A 22,723-nucleotide genomic window follows, 5' to 3' on the forward strand; every position below is an offset into this window, starting at 1 on the left:
CCATCTTTAAAATCTCAGCTAAGCAAAGTAGGTCAAGTACCATCTTAGTCATGTATGTACTTCTTAGAATTTACCTTGAAAAATTCAGTCTTCTCAGCTATGTATCGCAGATTGCCCGGAGTGAGGGGAGGTCTAATAACCACTGCTACCCTTCCTTGGTTTGGACTTAAGGGTTGGGCAGGCTCCACGCTGTTGATGTTTTCCCCGGTGACCATGGCCACAGACTGCGTCAGTCCCACCAGGTCCATGACTAATGAAATAGCAACACTCTGCACACTGAAATCACTTGCTTGGCTGCAAGCATTCATCAGAGTCTGAAGCCACAGCGGAGGCTGCACGTGCTCCCAGTCTGAAACGAAAGACAGAAACCAACAGGGTTCATCCTGCTAAATCTTACATACTAACTTCTAGGTTAATTTAAAAAAAAAACAAAGCACCTTTTCTTACTACCTTCAGGCCTTGATCTGTTAGTAAAACCATGGTTTCTCACCTAGACTGGAGCTTTAAGAAAATAAAACAGCAACAAGAATTTCATGAACTTTTTTAGTATGTAATTTTCTTATGCCAAATCATGAATCTATTTCTCTGTCCTGAAAAAATGGTACATTAATCAACACACATTATGTAGCACTCATAGTACCCATTGCACTATGCGTGTACATATATAAAAATTAAATAATGGTAAACATATATGATACTAGTCTTAATAAAGGAAACCAATGGATCTGAAAGTTGCATTACTTTTCTCCAGAGAAAGGAGTTAATGTCCTTCTTAGTTTCTACTCATTTGCATGCAAACTGTGAAAGACATCAAAAGCACAACATTTTCCAATGTCAATATATATCTCTCCATAAAGATAATATTTCATTAGAAAAATCTACAAATATTAAATAACACTTTATGAAACTGGCTAAAAAAAAGGTCCCAGTTTTAATATCTGAGTTCTTAAAAAAAAAAAAAAAAAAAGGTGCCATAAAAAATATTTAAATAAAGCCAAGATGACCTTACCAGTTTCTGATTTTTCAGAATGCAAGTCTGAGGTATGGTTCCCTTCAGCAATGTAAACTGGGAAACTGGAGCACTCCAGTAAGAGCTGACAAGCAGAGAGGAAGGCAGATAGGTATTCTTTTGATGTTTTCTGTTTACTTATGTTTCTGTCTTTCACATCTCCCTGCGAATCTCTGTCCCATTTGGGAGTCTCTCCTTGCTCTCGTTCTCGACTGAGATCCCCTGGATGCTCTGCAGCCAAAGCCTGAGAAAAAGTGTTACCCTGAATGATGTAGAGGTTGATAAGTCTGGTGAGAAACTGCTGGACATACTCTAAGCAGCACTGCATTGCAGTTTTTTGGGCTGTCTTCCCACTTCGAGGTGCTGTCCCCTGAGTGACTATGGAAGGGGGCTGGATGATGGTTTCTTCAGATCCCACAGTGGAGGCCGTTTCTGTCTCAGAGGATGTACTGCCAATGGGGATGGCAGCTGTCCCCTGCCCCTCACTCAGGTCTCTGTCAATGTCATCACTTCGGTCTGCCTGATACTGTATAAACTCAGTGAATCCGCTCTCTGATGATCGACTACTTGGTGGATTTTCTCCATCTTCAAACACTTCAGTAGGATTTTCAAGAGAAACTGACGAGACCTGATAGATATTAAAAACAGCAAAGGCTAAGTGGTTACGTCTGTATATTAGAAATTAAAAATTTAAAATGGCCATGTTTTAAGAGAAGTCAGTTTGGATTAGATGATTTAAAACTTTGTCTTCCGTATCCAGATGAATCTTAGAATAGTTTCTACCACCGATTCATATGTCTATGATAATCATTAGGAAATAGTGGTATGGGTCTAATGAATATATTAATATAAAATCAAGTGCTAAGTATTTATTATTTATTACATGGGTAGTAAGGCTGGGTTCTTGAGGGCAAAATATGTATATGCACAAATCTGTAGGATCCATAGTCCTTGTTTTCAAATGACTGACAATATATTCAGTCTACTTCATAAAATCACTTCCCTAATGTCTCAACAATGCAAGGAATGAAAAATTTCGAAAACTAGAAATAAAGTCTAATAGGTCATCTGTTCAAAACCCAAGAATGTGAAATTTCTGCATAAAGTACTATTTAAATGTGTTCCATTAATCTTACATTCTTTCAACAAACAGTTACTGACCCCACATTGTGTGCCAGACACTGTATTAGGTACTAGGAATGAAAGGAATAGTTTGTGATCTGAAGGAAAAGACAGGAAGACAATTAAAATATTAATGAAAGACCAGCTGCTAGAGTACGGCTGGAATGCAGTAACCATCATCCCCTTCCCACAAAGATAGGAGCAGTACAATCACCAAGCCTATTTTCTGACTTAGTTTAAGGGAACAAAAGTACATATCACAAATTGTTTTGGGACTGTGCCGGAGTAGAAGTTAAATTTGCAAAAGAGGACTTTTTAGTAACTAGAAAGTGATCATATTGAAGATAAAAACTAAATATTCTGCTGCTAGGAAGCTGGGTCTCCCCCAGCGCTCCTTGCTTCAGTGAATGGCAACCACCATCCATCAAATCAGAAGACAGAAACCTAGGCGAGATTCTTGGGATCCTCTCCACCTCTCCTTCACACTTCCTCTACATCCACTTCGAACTGTGCTGAAGGTTACTGTCCATGAGTCAGCTACGGTTCTGCCACTTAACTAGCTTGGCAAGTTAACATCTCTAAACCTAAGTCTCCTGATAAATATAACTGAGATAACAACAGTTCCTACATTTCACAGTTGCTGTTAGGATTAACACAGTATATCTAAAGCACACAGCCTAGTGCCTGCCAGTTAGTTAAGCACTCAATAAATTTTAGTGATCACTCATTACTTTCACCAATCCATTACTATGGCTTACTGATTGTTTGCTCTCACATGTGCAGCTAATCCATTTATTTCTGTCTCCACGCCCCCATCTTGTTAGCATGTTACCACCACCTGTTACCTGCACTACTGCTCTCCCCATATCCACGCTGTTTGAGATCCATGCTGCACACTGCTAAGTAATTTATCTATTACACAAATCATGTTATGTCACTTGCCTTTTAACCCTTCAGCATCTTCCCACTGCTTCCAAAATAAAGACTAAAAGCCCCAGTATAGTGAAAGACCCTGTATGACCTGGCCCTTGCCTATCTCAAGACTGCATTTCCCCTTGCTGTGTGCACAGCATTCCTTTCTGCCAAAGAGGCTTTGGGAATGCTTCTTTTTCTCCCAAGAGCTCTCTTTCTACCTCATCCCACCCCCAATTCTCTAGGGCTTCACTCAAACAATCCTTCTTTACGAAAGCCTTCCTTACACCCACAATCAAGGTCAGATCACAGCATTTTCTATCACTCTATATTTTCCTTCATGTGTTTATCACAACTATAATTAAATGTGCAATTATTTGTTTAATGTGTGTCTCCCAACTAGCAAAAATGGGTCAGGAAGACAGGGACTGTGTCTACTTCACCACTGAATACAGAATAGGTAATGGATAAAGAGGCTGTTTTCTCTGTTTCGAAGGTAAGCACACTAAAGTTAAAAACAAAACCTGCCCAAGTGTACATGACAAATAAGGTTAGTAGTTATTAGATGAGCTTAGCTTAGGTGATTCTAAAGTTCATGATATTTTTAACATATCTTACTGCTATAATAGTATGAGAACTTTTTGTTATAACCCCAAACTTCAGAGGCAGCTATCAGAATCGAACTGTTGACATTTCTACTTGAAAGGCTAAAGGCCTTGGGGCGCCTGGGTGGCTCAATGTGTTGGGCCGCTGTCTTCGGCTCAGGTCATGATCTCAGGGTCCTGGGATCGAGTCCCGCATCGGGCTCTCTGCTCAGCAGGGAGCCTGCTTCCCTCTCTTTCTCTCTGCCTGCCTCTCCGTCTACTTGTGATTTCTCTCTGTCAAATAAATAAATAAAATCTTAAAATAAAAAAGAAAGGCTAAAGGCCATCTAAAACCTTACATTAATACCTTTTTGAAAAGAAGCCTTAAATGATAAAACTGTCATTAACTTATTGTAAAGTTATTTGTATATTAATCTTTTTCATATAAGGATCATAAAACAATGAGCATTACATTAAGAGAATTCAAGCTATAAATTCAGTTAAACTTATATGCATTTATTTAGTTGCATGGTCTGTATTATGTAACTATGTTTCAGATTATTTTACAATAAAATATCTTTCTGAAAAGAGAAAAAAATGACGTGTCTTGGACATTTGGTTATAGGTATCGAATACACTGATTTTATAAAAATGTGCTAAGTGCATATAGACAAAATTAGAGTCATAATTCTTTTAAAAGAATCATTACTTCACTTACACTTTTAAAAGGAATAAAGAAAATACCCTTAGCTTTCAAATATGATAAATTTTAGACATTTCAGTGAAGACAATACCATTATGTTTCAGTTAAAAAAAAAAAAAGTAAAGAACATCTTAAGGCTTGAGAATATAGAAGAAAACCAAGGAGAGAGGGAAAAGCGTACTCTCAGGTTAATGAACCATTATGTTAAAAAAAAAAAAGTGTATTTAATTATCCTTCACTTAATATGAGTAGATGTTCCCATTTACTTTAACCTGTAACCATCAAGAAGTGCCTCCAGAATTTTCTAATGGTAAATATTCACATATTTGAATATGCTATTGAGAGAATCCTGAGGTCCTCCCCCTCCTCAAACTAATCTCATTCAAAAAACAACAAAAACAAGACAATACGGGGCGCCCGGGTGGCTCAGTGGGTTAAGCCGCTGCCTTTGGCTCAGGTCATGATCTCAGGGTCCTGGGATTGAGTCCAGCATCGGGCTCTCTGCTCAGCAGGGAGCCTGCTTCCTTCTCTCTCCCTCTCTGCCTGCCTCTCAGTGTACTTGTAATTTCTCTCTGTCAAATAAATAAATAAAATCTTAAAAAAAAAAAAAAGAAAAAACAAGACAATACTCCAAAGCAGTTATACCTATTTTAGTTTAATTTCTAAGAAGATCCTAGAGACAAAAATTAAGGAAATAGCAGAACAAAATAAATTCTCCAACAGAATCAGTATATATGTCACATATAAATAATAAGCAGGTAGGAAGGAAAATAAAAGACTGGTTTTAGTTTATGTAGAATGATCCTGGGATATATTTAAATTGATTGTGGGTCAGTGACATTCATTTCATACGAATTAATTTTAGGATTAATTTTGGGATAATACTTGATGGGAAAGGTTATATTAGAAAAAAAAAGGTTATATTAGAAAAAAAAAGGTTATATTAGAAAAAAAAAAGCAAAACCTTAAAAAAAAAACAAACCTTACTGAAAAAGTAAGGGCAACTATACAAACCCAGGATTTAGGTAAGGAACCTTGAAAACTAGAGAATTTTAAACCTTTGTCTTAAAATACAGGCACTGTCCCTAAACTCAATGGAATTACATACATGTTTTTTTTCCCATCGATGCATCACAGGTGTTTTAAGTATGATACTATGACCAGACATTAAAATTAGTATAATTCTATTCAACGTCATAAAAGTAGCAGTAAGAATCTGGAAGACTATGTGCACCTGGGTGGCTCAGTGGGTTAAGCCTCTGCCTTGGGCTCAGGTCATGATCTCAGGGTCCCGGGATCAAACCCCACATTGGGCTCTCTGCTTGGCAGGGAGTCTGCTTCCCCGGTCTCTCTGCCTGCCTCTCTGCCTACTTGTGAGCTCTCTCTCTGTCAAATAAATAAATAAAAATATTTAAAAAAACCCCAAAACACAATATGTGACCGGTCTACCTCTCCAGGCATTTTGAGGATCCGTTGCCATGATCTTTATGGAAACATTGTCAAACGGTAATATAATATAAAAATGAAAGACCTGAGAATGGTAGGGTAAATTAGACTTAATTTCTTAGAAATTAAACTAAAATAGGTACATAGGGAAGGAAGAAAGAGGCAGGCTGTTTCTCCTGGAAACTGCCAGACCTCTGAGCATTGTTATAATCTGTAGCCTTGAAATGTGTGTCTCCCCTTGATGACAGGAAGTCAGGCTGTACTTCCCAAGGCTGCTCAGAACCAGATCAGCTTGCTCCTTCCTTAAACTCTGCCCCTGCACCTGCATTAAGCCTCTGATGTGGCTAAAGCTAATTTCTAAAGTATTAGGGGCATTTAACAGGATCAAAGTCCAGAAATGTTCTCTGGGTTGATTATATTTACCAAGAATAGAAAGTGCAGGGAATTCTGGAGCCACAACACTTGAATCTAGAAAAAATTCACTAATGTTTAAATGACTATATACAAAATATTCTGCTTTGAAGAAATATAATTGGTCTAATCCCAAAAATAATAGCATACCTTACCTTTTTGTCTTCCCATTCTTTGACTGAGTTGCTCTGCCCACTTGAAAACTGCAACACACCTCCAGTGCTGGCAGATAAGAGTGGAGGTTGAACCTTGCTAAGGATCTTTGAGCAGAGCCTGAGTGAATCTGTAAGCTCAGTCAAGTGCAATGTCTGGAGATGGCTTGTCAGGGCAGAAATCATCCTGAGCAGCAACTGGGGCAAATGTTCTGTCTGGATTTCAATATAAGTCTCCTGATGATGGAAAGTGAAATGACAAAAGTTCGTATAATGTATAAACCCCAAATTCTATTACTTCATTTATTTTTAATGTATATAACAAAAGAAATAATTTTACTCATCTGCAATATTTTATACGTATCATGCTCTTAATGAACATTGTATGCTCATTTTATTACTGCCTTAAAAAATTTGTTGCCAAATTCTCAATTTAAGTACTTCAAGGTATATATTATAAAATAACCCCAGTTTAATTTGCTATGTTACAGAAATTATAATATAAAAAAAGTGAATACAATCAGTTAAAGACAAAAGACAGGCCGAATGTCATACCTGACACAGCACCCTCATACTTCTAGTAGGCTTCAAAATGAGAAAGCAAAGAATTGAGGAGAGAAAAGGAGAAAATATTTCCAACAGTCTTCATTTAATAGAAAGAATTATTAATGAGTATAAATTCAGCATTAGACCACTATACACTAAACATTAAAGATTTCAATAACACGCAGCTATGAAGTATATTCCAAGGAGTACATAAGACTTATTTATGTATCCTATATATGTCAGAGGACAAAGCACTTGGAAAAATTTATGAAAAAACAAAGCTAAGCCAAAGGGAAAAAAACCAATTTAACTTTAAAGATGAAATTTATTTAAAGATGAAGTCTGTCTCCAACATGAAATACCTGAACTATGTTATTACATTTCCCCAATACTTTTTTTTTTTAAACCAAGGTGGTCTTACCAAAGAAACTATATCCAACAAAAAATCCACCAGTAAGCAGAAATTCGTCAGCTGTAACTCAGATGACTCACTACTATCTCCAGGTCCAATCTGAAGTCTGGCGTGCAATGTCCTCCTAAAAGGACAAAATTCACTTTATCAAGTATAAGTGATATGAATATTCATATCACATATATGTGATTTCTTTTCAATGAGAGTCAACACTGGGACACACACAATGACATTCCTGTGAATATTCCCTTTCCCCAGGACACTTAACTCCAAGTGGAAAATTTACAAAGCAAGATTCCTAATGGTTTCAACTCCCTGGAACCCCCATCTTGCACTTCCAAGCGTTCTGGGTAGATCTCACTTTTTTGGACTTGCTCCCAATACACTTATCATCTCCTAGTTAAAATGGATTATTTGCTTCTTGACTGATAACCTCAGGGCTTTTTAAAAAAATACCAAATGTCCTCCCTCAACCCCATTCTCTCAAATCCAGAATGCACCCATGCTTCATGGTTTAAGATCAAACATCTCCTCCAGGAAGCCTCTTCCGCTCATTCCTCCAACAAACATTCACTTTAAATCATATTAGTTCTATATAAGACATTACATTGCCCTACACTCTGAAGATACAAAGAATATGACAGAGTCCCTAACCAGCAAAAATATAAGCATATAGACAAATAAATATACCAATTTGGCAGTGTAGGAGTTGATTCTGATGGGAGATTTGAGGGAGTCATGGAAGGTTACTGAAAGGTGGGTCACTTCCCTATAGGACCTCCCAGATGGGGGAAGAATATTTTAGAAGAAATAACACAAGTGAAGGTTCAGCAGCAGGAGTGACAGCTCAGGCCCTGTGTGTTCAGGGCATAGTACAGAAGGTAAATAAAGGCAGATGAGTCTTTGTGAATGTAGAAATGAAGGTGGAAACCCAGGCCATGACTGGGTGGCAAAAAGATATTCATAATTTCCTCAATATTGCTACCACATTTTAATCTATTAAGGCATCTATAACTTTTTAAAAAGAGACTATTTATTTATTTAAGAGAGAGAGAAAGGAAAAAAGAAAACACAAACAGGGGTGGAGGGGGGAGATACAGAGAAAGAGGGAGAAGCAGGCTCCCTGATAATCAAGGGGTCTGAAGACATGAGAGGGCTTAACCCTAGGACCCTGGGATCATGATCTGAGCCAAAGGCTTAACCAACTGAGCCACCCAGGTGCCCCAAGGTAATTTTTAATTTAATACTAGGAATATGCATGTTTGACTTGTTCCCACTGTAAGGTCTCTGAAAGACTCGGACTCTCTGTATTCCAAGGTGCTCATTATCTGCTGAATGAGTAAGCAAACAACTTTCTAAACCATCTTAGGGATTACTGTTTTGTATTTTTAAATGACTTCTTATTCCAAGATTGCACATGCTTACTTTTGACTACATGCTCCCAAGGCTTGAGAGGTTAATCTGGTTCTGAGAGGATTTGGTCTAGAATCCAGAGATTCCACTCAGGTTCACCAGTAATCTTGGGTTTTCGAAGTTTTTAAACCTTATGCCCTAAGAGGTAGAGGGCATTTATCACTCAACACTGACAAAATGGGCTGGTTCCAAGATTTTGAAAACACAAGAATGACCAAGGAATTTGTTATTAAAAGTGGGAATCATTTTTGTAAAGTGTACTGAGGTAGCAGCCACAAATTTTGTTATTTTCTTTACAATGAAGAAAAACCAGATTATTATAGATTGGAGAGGGAAAATCTATCATTTATGCTGGTAACTAAATAACTTGTTTTCTAAATTTTTCGATTCTAAGATTATACGATCAATAATTCTATGTTCTAGAGTGACATGACAGAGCCAGATTACGGTTATTAAATAATTAACAGTTGTCAGTAGCAGTAAAAAATATACATATATATAAAACATATTATATATATATATATACATATATATATATATAATAAAAGAACATTCTTTTCATTAGACTGAACTTAAAAAAAATCGACTTTGGATGCTATTAAATTAAAACAAATAGAACAGTTTGACATACCTACAACATTCTTCAAACCAACGTGCAACATAATCCCACATATAATAAGGCTCAAAGGAATTAAAGAGAAGGTTGGCAGTTTTAATCAGCTCTGCTGTTTTCTTATTTTCCCTTAATTTACTAAAAAAGAAAAAGAGAAACAAAAACTAAGAAATACTAACATTCATTTTTTTTTCAGAATTAAATTTGAGTGCAATGTTGTTAGGGTAGTACATATTCCTAGGCAGCTGCTAGAACACTTGTTAGTGAAAAAATGGCCACAAGTAATTTTTAATACATTGACATTTTATCACTTTATGTGTAGTTACTATTCCAAATTCAGGTTTTCATAACTCAAATGTATGATCAAGATCAGAAATTAGCCTATAAGAAAAAATATCTGTGCTTTCAGCCAAAGAAGAGCAAGTTATTTTTGAACTTTGAGTGCCTGTGAATTTGGCATTACATTCTTTTGTTTCCCTTGAAAATCATTATTCTTAGCTGAAAAACAATACTGTAAATTGCTGATTACTGAAATTAAAAGATTACAGAAATTCCATCAGAGAAAAATAACATTTCAAGTGGGGAACCTCTGGACTATAAAGCACCTACCTACCTACCATCTCCTGCCAACCGTCCTAACTATTACAACAGTTGTTTTTATATATAGTGAGGTACTATCAATACAACTAGCATATTATAGCATGAAAGACTAACTAAATATTTTATAGGGCAATACAGATTATCAGGCAGAATACAGAATGAAATTGAATACCAAGGTAGTCAATATTAACTTCTCAAACAAAAATTACAGGAATATTTATCAGAAATCAAAAACTGTCTAAAAATGTTTTAATATGTAAAACTGTGTTTTAGGAAAGCCCAGGTTATCTCCAAAGCCCATGAAGGAGACACAAATGGAATGCAAATTCAGTAAAAGTAACTATAGTCTTGAAACCTTTGTCATAATGATAGATGAGACTGGAAGACAGGCAGGCTGCTGAAAGTAGAGAAGAAATGAAAAAGTAAGACCATGTCAACATGAATCTACCACTGACTTGGAGAAAAGCATATACTAAAATTACATGACTTTCCCCAGGGATTGAAAAATACATATATATATATCTGTAAGAAGAAATAACCATAATTTGAAAAAAAAAAACCTGTTGAAAGAACAGCTGGTGCCCTTTGACTCATTTAACTCTACGGTCAATCTTCTTCTGAACTATAATTTGGTCTCCTGAGTGTGTCAAGTAACCAAGACGCACAACCCCATGAAAACAACCAAGCCTAGTACCAAGCAAGGTACAATTTTCATCCCCAACTGACATGTGGCAGTTAATCACTTCTGAGTTTGGAAAGTGTGAATAAATTGCCTGGAATCTATATCTTCACATTAATTGCTAAACTTCAGTATTCTAACGAGACAGACTGAAAACCAACGCTGGAATGTGGTAGTTCCACTGTATAGTAGCCAGGCTATAAAATGCCTGTTTGAAAGATCAGTGCAGTTAATTATGAGAGTTCACACTGCCCAATACAGTCATATTTCAAATCAGATGTAATCATTCAGAACAAAAATTTCATAGAGTAGTGTCTACTTTATGAATATTAATAAGAGCAGTGTCTACTTCATGAATATTAATAAGCGAGAACATATCATGCTTATTAGGTTTCTGGTAATCCACCTGCTTAACTGAGTATGATCCTTGCTGAAGGGTGGCTCCATTTGAAGATCCAATTCTGCTTTGCACTGAGAATATAATGTTCTAAATACTTCAATTAGGACATCTTCCAGGATTACAGGTCCTAAAATTAATATACATATTAAGGACAATAATTAATTAGCATTGACAAATCAGGATTATTTACAAATTGGCCTGATCACAGGATGCTTTAAAACTAGTATTTTGAAAAAAAAAAATTTTTTTTCTGGAAGCTATACTGAACTTTGCATTTTGAGCTGAACAAATGTTTGCTTACCAATAGGCTGACATAACAAAAATTACAAAATCAAGGAAGTGTGTTTTGGCAGTTAATAGCAATATCTTTGGAAAAGTTATTTAACTTCTCTGAGCTCTGGTTTCCTCATCTAGAATGAAGATAATACCAGGATTGGGAAAAAATATTTGTAAGGTGAGAAGCATAGTTCCCAGAATATAGTGAGTATTCAATAAATACTTATATTAGTACTAATGTTATTTTAAATGATACAAAAATGCACAAGGCAAATTTTGCTACAACAGATGCTAATCTCCTTAAAAAAACTTCTGGAATTCATCTATTAACTCACGATAGCTAAAATAAATTCTCAAAGCCAACAATGCAACTCAAATTATTTTTATATTTAAAATTCTTCATTTATATTTTAAGAGTTAGTGAGAAGACATGCATATTTGCTAAAACACTTGCATGTAACTTAATAAAATTACATACTTTATTATTTCACTTAATTGTTTCTAATATTTTTGGTTTTTCTTAATTCCTCTCTCACGTGCCATAACGAACTTCCCAATAGAGATATCTAATATCTGGGAAATATACAAAAAAGACAGGGAAAACACACAAAACAAGGGGGATGTGGGGAATCAAGTTGAGGGACAGAACCCAGATATGTCTGTCTAGTCCTTGAATCTTGTGAACTCTAAGACACAGTCATGACAAATCATAAATGCTTCAGTAACTTAATCAGAATTAAGAAGAGCTTAGATAGTATTTTTAAGATGACTCCTCCATTACATATAGAGTACAAGGTAAAATGTATCTATATGTACATACATAGCATAAGATAAAATATGAGAACATATGGCTTGGATGTATACATCTGTATCTCTTAATGTTCTACAGTAAATTTGAGGTAAGAAATTGTTGAGAACTTATATTTGAAAGCCACCTCAAAATACAGAAATTTCTCTCTGTAATGACTTTGTCTTATTTTTATTATGAAACAGTACAAAACAACCACACATGATCTTTTGCCCTAGGACGGTATGTATTACCTAGCTCAGGTTTGTCAAGTAAACTGATTAAAATACGAAAAGGTTTTAGATCCTGCATTAAAGTGCTCTCTTCTCCAAATCCATTCACTTGTAAGATCCCCACCATTGCCTTTAAAAAAGAAAAAGTATATTAGTCATTTAAATAAACAGATGCAAAGACGTCTTCTTAAGAAATAATTTAAGTATGACCATAATGGAGATTTACATCTATTGCTTTTCTGAAGTTCTCTCATTGAAGTTAGCTTTTTCCCCTGCCAAGGGGGGAAAAAAAAGTTAATATTCAATTGTCTTGAGGGAAAAAAGAGTGCTTACATTTTCTCTAGAAAAAAAGTGGAAAAGTTAAATTAAAAAATCTAAAAAAATAAATTTATGAGTTATTTTGACTTTTCACCTAATACCATCAACAGGCCCCAAAGTATGCCATAGAACCATTGACAGTGTCTGCTACTATGCAATTGTCTTCCCACTGGTAACTCAAAGCTATATTCTTAAAACCTCACTCATTTAAAAATGCTTCAAATGCCATTTATTTTCTGTTTGTTTTAAGTTATCTTGAATATCTCATAATTAAAGTAAAAATAAAAGAAAACTGTGGCTCATTTTAAGCTTCCCATTACAGTAGTAGTTTTACCACATTTAGATTCCTCTTGCAACCCAAATTTCCATGAGACTTCAGAGGAAAAATAACACAGGTCCTAGCTCATTTTTGGAAGAGCTCCAATTCATAGGGCAGACAGGTGAGAAGATGAAACTACGTATTAATAAAGTCATGAGAACAAAGTTAAGAAAAAATTTCTGAACTTACAGAGTCTATCTTAAGATTACTTACTCATTTTACTGTAATCATTTACTCGTTATAGTCATTCTTAGGATATTTGTGAGTCTTGTCTCCACCCCTCAATGATGAACTAATTCAGGCAGGACCTTTTCTTAGATTTGCTGAGTAACTCCATTGATCAGGGGGTAACCAAAAAATAGAGTGAAAGCATTCATTACCTGGACCAACAATTCTTTTGAAAAGGTAGTGAAATAATAAGTGGCATGTTCTTCAGGATTACTGTGTCTTGTGCTTCTGGGTCCTATGATAGCACCGTTGTTATCAAAACCTCCATGGAAACAAACAGTACAAAAAATTAAAATGGAATTCTCAAAACTGTTGTTCATTAAATACCAAAACAGCAAGTATCTCAAAAACAGCACCAAACACTTACCAATTAGTAGCCCAATCAATGTCAGCAAGAGAGATCATTTTAGATAGTTTAATAAAGGGAAATCAATTCAATACATAAGTATCCTAGTATTCTTCTAGCATTATCCTCTATTTTTTTTTTTCAATCTTATGAAGAGTGAAATAACTGAAGATTCAGAAAATCCAAGAAAAATTACATTGTAGCTTTTCACTCTGGGCAGTAAGGAGTTGTGAAGACAGGCCAAACACTCACAGAAAGTATGGAAGAACAAGGAACTTACTGCTTGAGTGTGAGACAGGTAAGGAACCATGTGCAGGTTAATAGTAATTGTTCTGATTCCTCTGATGACTTCAAAGTCTTGGAAATTATGTTATTTCAGTTATTAATTTATCTTTCTTTGTCTATACACTCACAGTATAACAGCCTCCATTTGTAAGAGAAAAATCTTGTCCAAGGAAACATGACTTATGGTTTAAAAGATTTTGAAATTTCTTCATATAACACACTATTTATATTTTTATTGTCTATTTAGGCAGACTACGAATTTCTTCATTTAGGACATACACACAACTTGTAATACTTATGTATGGCAAATTTCCCTCTGTCTTTCCTCAGCTAAGACCATACACATCAGACACCTACCAAGAAGCCATGCATAAAGTCTCCGGTTCAGGGACATATCCCTCCTCAGTACTACGTGAAGGGCTGCTGACAAGATCCTGATCATATCTGGTCGAGTGGCCTGAAAAAATTAGAAATGTGGTTGTACTTAATCATATACAAAAACACATTCCTTTCTTTACCCTTTAAAACAATCCCACCTTGCAATGTACTCAGAATGTTAGGGCTTGGGAGGTAATTTCATATAGGACTGATCTGACTGTTCAAACACAGGAATGATTACTTCCATTTTACAGATCAGGAAAAATTACTGATTTTACAAATCAGTGAGAAAAGGTAGCACAGCTATTTAGTTGCATAATTCAATTATTCTAATCTCCAGTTTAAAGTTCTTTATCCTATCCAACATTAGCAAGATCTGACATAAAACAATCAAACAAAAATGGAGCAAAATAGAACAGATTGAAGAAAATCAGTCTTTCACATTCATACTGGTGTCAACTGCCAGTAATTACGTTAGAAGCTCACTATCTTCATCAATTCCAAGTCTTTCATTTCCTAACCTTTTAAACATTTTTATGTGGTAGTCTTTCAAACATATAGAAAAATAAAAAATATATATAATGAATGCTTTTATACCCAAATCCACCTTTAACACAGCTTATTTTTTAAATTTTACTCCAGATCTTCTAAAGAGAAAGTTCATTTTTTTCTTTTCCTAACAGCCTTATTAGATGTTCAAAAAATGATTTCCTAATGAAGGTCTGGTTTTAGCTAAAAGAGGTGAAGTTAAAAGAAAAATAAAAGGAAGGCAGCTAATTAAATAGCTATTAATTTTAAGGATATTACTAGATAATCACTTTAGAATAGAATCTTGGAATCTGAACATTAGAAGGTAATGTGGAAATCAACTAGTCTAAAAATCACTCTAGAATAAAAAACCAGAGCCTCATGGGACTTGAGTACTTAACCAAATTCAAATACCTGGTTAGTGACTCATCTGAATAGAGAGTGGACTTTTTTTTTTTTTGAGAAGAGACTTATTAATCACTGACTTGTCAACTTTTCAGTACTATGCTCCTTGACAGTAGTGGAAAAGGATTCACTCAGTTTATTTGTTTTAATGGAATCTTAGAAATTTAACTGAGATGTTACAGAACACAGATCATCAATAGCTGAAAAAGTGGTCACTCATCTGATTTTATTAATCTAAGCAATTCTAAGCAAAGTGTGGTTCCTGAACTTCCGGGGATTTCTAAAACCCTTACAGGAGGTCCACGAGGTAAAAACTAAATTCCTAACAATTTCACAATGCTATCTGCCCTCTGAGATGTGTTGACATTTGCTGTGATCCAGGAATACTGGGTAAACCTGCGGCACCTGAGCATGAACAGAAGAAATACAGCAGTGGCATCTACTTACTGTACTTGGAGACAGGGGATTTTTTACTCTCATGTACTTAGAGTAAAATTAAAAACAAAGGGGAAAAAGTCAGTTTCACTTAGGAATGTTGTAAATGAAGCAGAAAAAAAGTTTATTTTGTTAAATACTAGCCCCTGCACAGAAGTCTTTTAATATTGTGGAATGAAATGGGGAGTATACACAAAACACTTTGGACATTACATGACGGATATCTTGAGGAAGAGCACCTGAGTAACTGAATTGTGAGGTGTACTACCCATTTTTGTACCACTTTTAACTGAAAGAGGGATTGATGATACAAACTACAATTATTCAGGCTTGAACACATGGCAGTATTTTCTCAAAAATAAAGTGAGACTGTCAGTTCAAGAAAAACAATTAATACTCATCATTACAGATAATAAATTTTGAGATTCATTTTTCATCTAATTTCCAAGAGAAAACTAGAAGTATTTTCAAGATTTTATTTTTAAGTAATCTCTACACCTAACATGGGGCTCAAACTTAAACCTAAGATCAAGAGTCACATGCTCTACCAACTGAGCCAGCAAGGCACCCCAAGAAAATTAGAATTTTAGAAAATATGTATTTGGCTAGAAATAGTACATATTGAATTAAATTAAATAAGCTTGAAAGCTTTCCAATACCTAAAAAACTTTGCCCATGAGATTGGTGGTAGTAGTAAGCAATGTGATAGTCTGTTATTGTGTTAATCTCTGGAAGATTTGCATAATTTACTGAAGCAGCATTTCCAAATAACCAATCATGATGTTACAAAAGCGTGTCTGAGGGCGACTGGGTGGCTCAGTTGGTCGAGCGACTAACTCCTGACCTCAGCTAAGCTCTTGATCTCAGGGTCCTGAGTTCAAGCCCCACCCCATGCCCAGCAAAGAAACAAAACCTTATTTGGGTAAAAGATGTATTCAAAGTACAAGACAGATCAGCAGATTTTCATGAAACAGAATATGAAAAGTTCATTGATTTGGTTTCAGATTCCATATTGCAATTAATTTTCTTAGAACTACAGCTTACTGAGTTTTGGTGTAGTATAGAAGAATATGCTGTTTTAACAATTTTAACAACAACAACAAAAGACTGCTGAAAACTTCCTCTCTTCCAATTATGTATCAGTGAGAGATTTTTTTTCCATATATTTAAACCAAAAGAAAAAAACCATAAGACTGATCGCAGAAGCAGATTCTGCTCTGTACTATTAGACCAGATATTAATTTGTGGAAAAATAAAACAATGCTACTCTCTCTATTCACCAATTTTTTTAATGTGTTGGCAAAGTTACTTTATAAAATGTTATCTAGACAAACATGATAACTTTGTTACTGTTATCTTTATTTCTATTTATTTTTAAGATTTCACCTATTAATTTGAAAAAGAGAGAGCACGGAAGGAGAAGCAGACTCCCCACCTAGCAAACAGCCCAACTTGGGACTGATGCCCAGGTCCCCCAAATCATGACCTGAGCTGAAGGCAGATGCCCAACTGACTGAGTCATCTGTTACCTGTTGTATTTAAATGAATTAGTAAATATTTAAAAATCTCTGTTTTAATTTCTAATGATTTAAACAGATATAACCTACATCAGCAAAAGAATTTTTTTAGGATCCTCAATATTCTTTTTCAAGACTTATTTATTTTATAGAGAGAGCGAGTGAGCAGGCACACACGTGCAAGCAAGCATATGAGCAGGGGAAGGAACAGATGAAGAAGAGAGAGAGAATCCTCAAGCAGACTTCTCACTCAGTAGGGAGCCCAAGTGGGGCTTCATCCCAGGACCTTGAGACCCTGAGATCACTCTTTGAGCCAAAATCAAGAGTCAGACACTTAACCAACTGAGCCACCCAGGTGCCCCAGGATCATCAATTTTATTTATTTATTTGAGAGGCAGAGAGTGAGAGAGAGCATACGAGCAGGGGGGAGGAGTTGGACATGAGGCGTGATTCCAGGACCCTGAGATCATGTCCTGAGCCGAAGGCAGATGCTTCACCAGCTCAGTCACCCAGGCACCCCAGGATCTTCAATATTTTTTTTTTTTTTTTTTTTTTTTTTTTTTAAAGATTTTATTTATTTATTTGTCAGAGAGAGAGAGCACAGGCAGAGAGGCAGGCAGAGTCAGAGGGAGAGGCAGGCTCCCTGCGGGGCAAGGAGCCCGACGTGGGACTCGATCCCAGGACGCTGGGATCATGACCTGAGCCGAAGGCAGCTGCTTAACCAACTGAGCCACCCAGGCGTCCCAGATCTTCAATATTTTTAAAGAGTGTAATAGGGTCCTAAAACTAAAGCAGTTGAGAACTGCTGATCTAACATCAGATATGAAGATTACAGGTATTTTCACAAATCCTGAAAAGTATGAATGTCTTGGGGTGCCTGAGTAGTTCAGTTGGTCAAGCATTGGACTCTCTCTTTTTTTCTTTCTTTCTTTCTTTCTTTTTTTTTTTTTTCAAGTGTTGGACTCTTGATTTTGGCTCAGGTCACAATCTTAAGGTTGTGGGATCAAGCCCCCTGTCTGGCTCCATGCTCAGCAGGGAGTCTCCTTCTTTCCCTCTCCCCTCCCCTCTGCACATGTGCTTGCTCTCTCTCTCAATCTCAAATAAATTAAAAAAAATTTTTTTTTTCTTAAAAAATACTAATGTCTCCAAATCATATTTTGAAAACAAAAACAAAATTTCTCTTTAAAAAAATTTATTTATTTTAGAGAATGTGAGCGTGTGGGGAGAGGGCAGGGACAGAGAGAGAGAGGAAGAGAAGCAGACTTCCTGCTGAGTGTGGAGATTGATACAGGCTGCATCTCAGGGCCCTGATATCATGACCTGAGCTGAAATTAAGAGTCAGTTGCTTAACTGAATGAGCCACCCATGCACCTTCCCCTCTCCCAAACTACTCTTAAGAAAGTAAGAAGTCACTTCTTGACTACCGTTGACATTACCACACATTCCTACTATGGAATTATTATTCGAGATTGGGCCAACTTTCCATGAAATAAGTAGAGAGATCCTAGGAACCCATTAACTGCTGAAGCTATTAACAGCAATCACTTTTGGGACAATGTAATGAAGGCTCTCTTAAGTTACGATTACAATCAGTATTTGCTTAAAATTTATTATATATGAAAGATATGAAAAGAGGAAATGTGGGGAACAAAGATGATTTGTCTTCATCCCTATTCTCAGTAACCTAAAAATCCAGTAGAGTAATAGGGGGAAGATGTAACTGGGTCTGGGTAGGGGACCTATTTAAAAAAAAACAAACAGTTATTGGTTTTATTATACAAATTATAAAAGATAAGGCTTAAGAAAATCTTCTGGCTGGTATATTAAAAAAGTATCAAAGAAAATTCAGCTAAACAAAAGGTTGAGAAATACTGGTCTAATGAGATTACAAACTTAAGTTCTTCTCAATTTAAATCTACCATGACTTAATCCCTCAGATCTTGCTGAGTCACCCATCAGTATACTGAACGACTAATAATGCTGAATGCTTAGAAGGGAAGAAAACAATGGGAAAGCTTAAGAGTAAAGGTCAATACATTTTTTTCAATAAAGACCCATGTAATAAATATTTTAGGCTTTTATGCCATATACATTACTTTAGCATATTCTTCTTTGCTTTCTTTTATGAATCTTTAAAAAAGTCGAACTCATTACTACCTGATGAGCTGTTTGCATACCCTTGTACTGATAAATTTAGACTATGCTGATGTCCCAGCAGGTGTTTGTGAAAAGCAAGAGATACAATAAAAGCCTCTGGTTTAAGAGTGGAAAATCTCAAAAACAGCAAAGCAGACAGTTTATGTTCCAATTAGGGACAATAGGCAATGAAGTGTGAAATTCTCCAATTATTAATAATTCAATTTCAAACTGAATAAAGTAATAAAGAAAAATGTGAGCATGACAGATAATGAAAATTCACTAGTTATCTACTAACCATAGTTCTTACAAACCCCCAAATAATAGTCTTTTCTGCTAATGACTTTTTAGAAATAAACATCCTTTTCCAGGGTAGAAATTTTCCATCTTATTACTTTTGTTCTTCCATTCTGAATGTTCACATATTGGTGTTCTACATAACTCATCAAAGTTTAGAACTCAAAAGAATTCAGACTACCTCTTTAAAAATGAAGACATTGAGGGGTGCCTGGGTGGCTCAGTGGGTTAAAAATGAAGACATAGATTACATTTTCACCAATGAAACACTTCACTCATGATTTGTTAACTGTTCTCATTTGTAATAAAAGTACTAGAGAATGTCATAGTGACTGAATATTTGACTTTTAAACAGCCAACTCTGCTAAGAGTTTGACATACATCACCAAATCGCCAAGCCAAGAAAAGGACAGACATAACAGCTGAGCAGAAGGCCTGGGTCTCAGAGTCCTGCCTCACTCAGAGCTAGCAATGATTATCTCTTGTTTCTTATAGGTTAGAACTCTTTTTAAAGGTATGAAATAATCTATTTCAATTCCCATATTCTTGAGCAAATTAATAAACTTCCCCACAACCCAAAATTTCCACAAATTCTACTCCTTAAAAAAGGAACTGTTGGGGGCACCTGGTTCAGTTGGTTAAGTGTTCATCTCTTGATCTCACTACGGTTCTTTATCTTAGAGTTATGAGTTCAAGCTCTGCATGTATTGTATGTAGTATGTATTGCACTTACCCATTCATAAAACAAAAGAATTCAACTTAAATCCAACTTAAAAAATAACTACACATCAGGAACCTATGATTTTCCAAAGAATTCCTTATATTAATATCATTATTAATGTTTTACCTGACTCATGTGGAATGGAAAACAGAAGAGTATGAGGTCCAGCGTGCTTCTCTGTACAAGTACACTTGAGTCCTGCACTGAAGTACTTACTGCTTCTACCTGAAATAAGAGAGCCTTTAGTATCTATTGCCTGTTACATTGGGAAAGATTTACCATGCAAGTGGAACACTTCATTTTCTCCAACCTTCTTAATTTCTTATCACTGGTTAAATGTATTTACAGTATTTGGAATAGGTAAATATATTACGATGGTTTAAAAAAATTAAGGTATACAAGAGTATATACAGCAAAAAGTTCTCTCCCACACTTGTCTCCCAACCACTCAATTTCCTTTTTTGCATGCAGCCAGTATAACCAGTGAATATTTCCTACGAATATAAGTAAATAAAAACATACATGCATATATCCCAAATTTTGCCTTTTTCTTTTAATAACAGATCTTGGAGATCTTTCCTTAACACTATATACAGAGCTTCATTATTTTTTTTGTGGCTAAAGAAATACTCTATTTCATAGATGAATGCTAATTTTTTAACAGGCTTCTGATCAAAGATATTTATGCTGTTTGTAAATATTTGCTATTGTAAATAATGCTGCAATATACTGATGTACAAGTACTCTTACAGGATAAATCCCTTGAAATAGAACTGCTGGGTCCTGGGGTATATGCATTTGCAATATAAATAATGCAATGCATTTCATTAAGGTTATATATATTTATATTCCCACCAACTTTGTGTGACAAATTTTTATATTTCCATGTTTACTCATGTATGGTTTTTTTTTCATTTTTGCTAATCTGATAAGTGAAAGTTGGCATCCCAGTGTAGTTATATTTATATTTCTATCGTAAGTAATGTTGAGCGTCTTTTCATATGTTTGAGTTAGTTTTATTTCCTTTCTGTTCAAATCCATTTTTATACTTATTAATATTTGCCTACTTATTTATAGTAGCTCTCTGAATAATAATGAAGGATAGTCCTCTGTGATGTATTACAAATAGTTTTCCAATTATGTCATTTGTTTTTTAAAGAAAAAAAAGTGACTTGCTTAAAATTTCCATTAAGTTATTAAAAGGAAATGTAACAATACATTTAAAAATCTGCATAAAAATGGTATAGTCATTTCAGAAAATAGTTTGGTGGTTTCTTATAAACTTAAACATACACTAAAAGATGATACAGGTATAACTGTTTGTGATCTTGGATTAGATAAAATTTCTTAGAAAATATCTAATACCAAAAGCACAAATGCGGAAAGATAAAGCAGATAAACCGGACTTTATCAAAATAAAAATTTTCCTGCTTCAAAGGACAGTATTAAGAAAGAAGAAGACAAGTCCATAGCACGGGCAAAAATGGTTTTAAATCATATATACAAAGGTCTTAACATCCAGAATATATAAAGAACTACAATTCAACAACAAAAAGCGAAATAACTCAACTTAAATAACAGGCAAAGAATTTGAGGAGACACTTCTCCAAAGAAGATTTAAAAATGACAATAACCATAAGAAAATATGTTCAATATATTAGTCATTAGGGAAGTGCAAATCAAAACAATAATATTTTACACCTGCTAAGGTATCTATTAACTTACATGTCATGTTCAGAGCATTATTGATAATAGCCAAAAACTTATCTGATGGACAGATAAATAAAATGTGGTATTATCCACACAATGCACTATTATTCAACCATAAAAAGGAATGAAGTATTGATACCAGCTCAACATGGATGAATATTAAAAATATTGATAAGTGAAAGAAGTCATTCATAAAAGGCTATATATTATATAACTGCATTTGTATGAAATGTTCAGAATAGACAAATATATAGGAACAGAAAGATTAGTGGTTGCCGGGGCAAGAGTGAGGGAAAAACATGGTGTGATTAATGGCTATGGGGTTTCTTTTTGAGGTGATGAAAATGTTCTAAAAATTAGATAGTGATATCTGCACAACTTTGTGAATATACTAAAAACCACTGGATTATATAATTCCAAAGGATAAACATTATGGTATGTGAACTGTACCTCAATAAAGTTGTTATTTAAAAAATGTATATTTACCAAGTGAACCAAGAATCTCATTCCTAGGTATTTCCCTAAGAAATAAAAACATAGGTCTCCACAAATAACTGTATCCAATTGTTTACAGAAGCTTTATTCATTATTGCCCAAACGAGAAACAAACGTTCATTAACTGGTGAATGAATAAACAAATTGTAGTACATTCATACAACATGATACTACACAGCAATGCAAAGGAACACACCACTGATACGCATAAATACATGGATGAATCTCCAATGTGTTCTCCAAAGTGAAAGAAACCAGACTTAATGGCTGATACTGTATGATTTCATTTATATAGTACTCTAGAAGA

The 22,723-nt window shown here is 35.1% G+C and overlaps 1 protein-coding gene across 12 annotated transcripts in view; it reads right to left on the bottom strand.

The window, feature by feature from the left end:
• The window catches only part of DOP1A (DOP1 leucine zipper like protein A), a 105,257-nt gene that overhangs the window by 40,037 nt on the left and 42,497 nt on the right, over positions 1-22,723 (bottom strand). For 7 of the 12 annotated variants that reach the window (XM_059177186.1, XM_059177193.1, XM_059177189.1 and 4 more), the window contains 11 exons: positions 20,338-20,436; positions 14,152-14,251; positions 13,316-13,425; positions 12,320-12,428; positions 11,009-11,129; positions 9,342-9,461; positions 7,307-7,421; positions 6,895-6,924; positions 6,343-6,576; positions 1,010-1,637; positions 75-349 (listed from right to left, as the gene is read on the bottom strand). In XM_059177186.1, the coding sequence (XP_059033169.1) occupies positions 75-349; positions 1,010-1,637; positions 6,343-6,576; positions 6,895-6,924; positions 7,307-7,421; positions 9,342-9,461; positions 11,009-11,129; positions 12,320-12,428; positions 13,316-13,425; positions 14,152-14,251; positions 20,338-20,436 (1,941 nt within the window). The remainder of the gene's footprint in view (positions 1-74; positions 350-1,009; positions 1,638-6,342; positions 6,577-6,894; positions 6,925-7,306; positions 7,422-9,341; positions 9,462-11,008; positions 11,130-12,319; positions 12,429-13,315; positions 13,426-14,151; positions 14,252-20,337; positions 20,437-22,723) is intronic. The other 5 variants (XM_059177195.1, XM_059177192.1, XM_059177197.1 and 2 more) reach the window with 2 other exon arrangements.

This window comes from Mustela lutreola, chromosome 6 (assembly GCF_030435805.1).
Source record: "Mustela lutreola isolate mMusLut2 chromosome 6, mMusLut2.pri, whole genome shotgun sequence".
NCBI lineage: Eukaryota > Metazoa > Chordata > Mammalia > Carnivora > Mustelidae > Mustela > Mustela lutreola.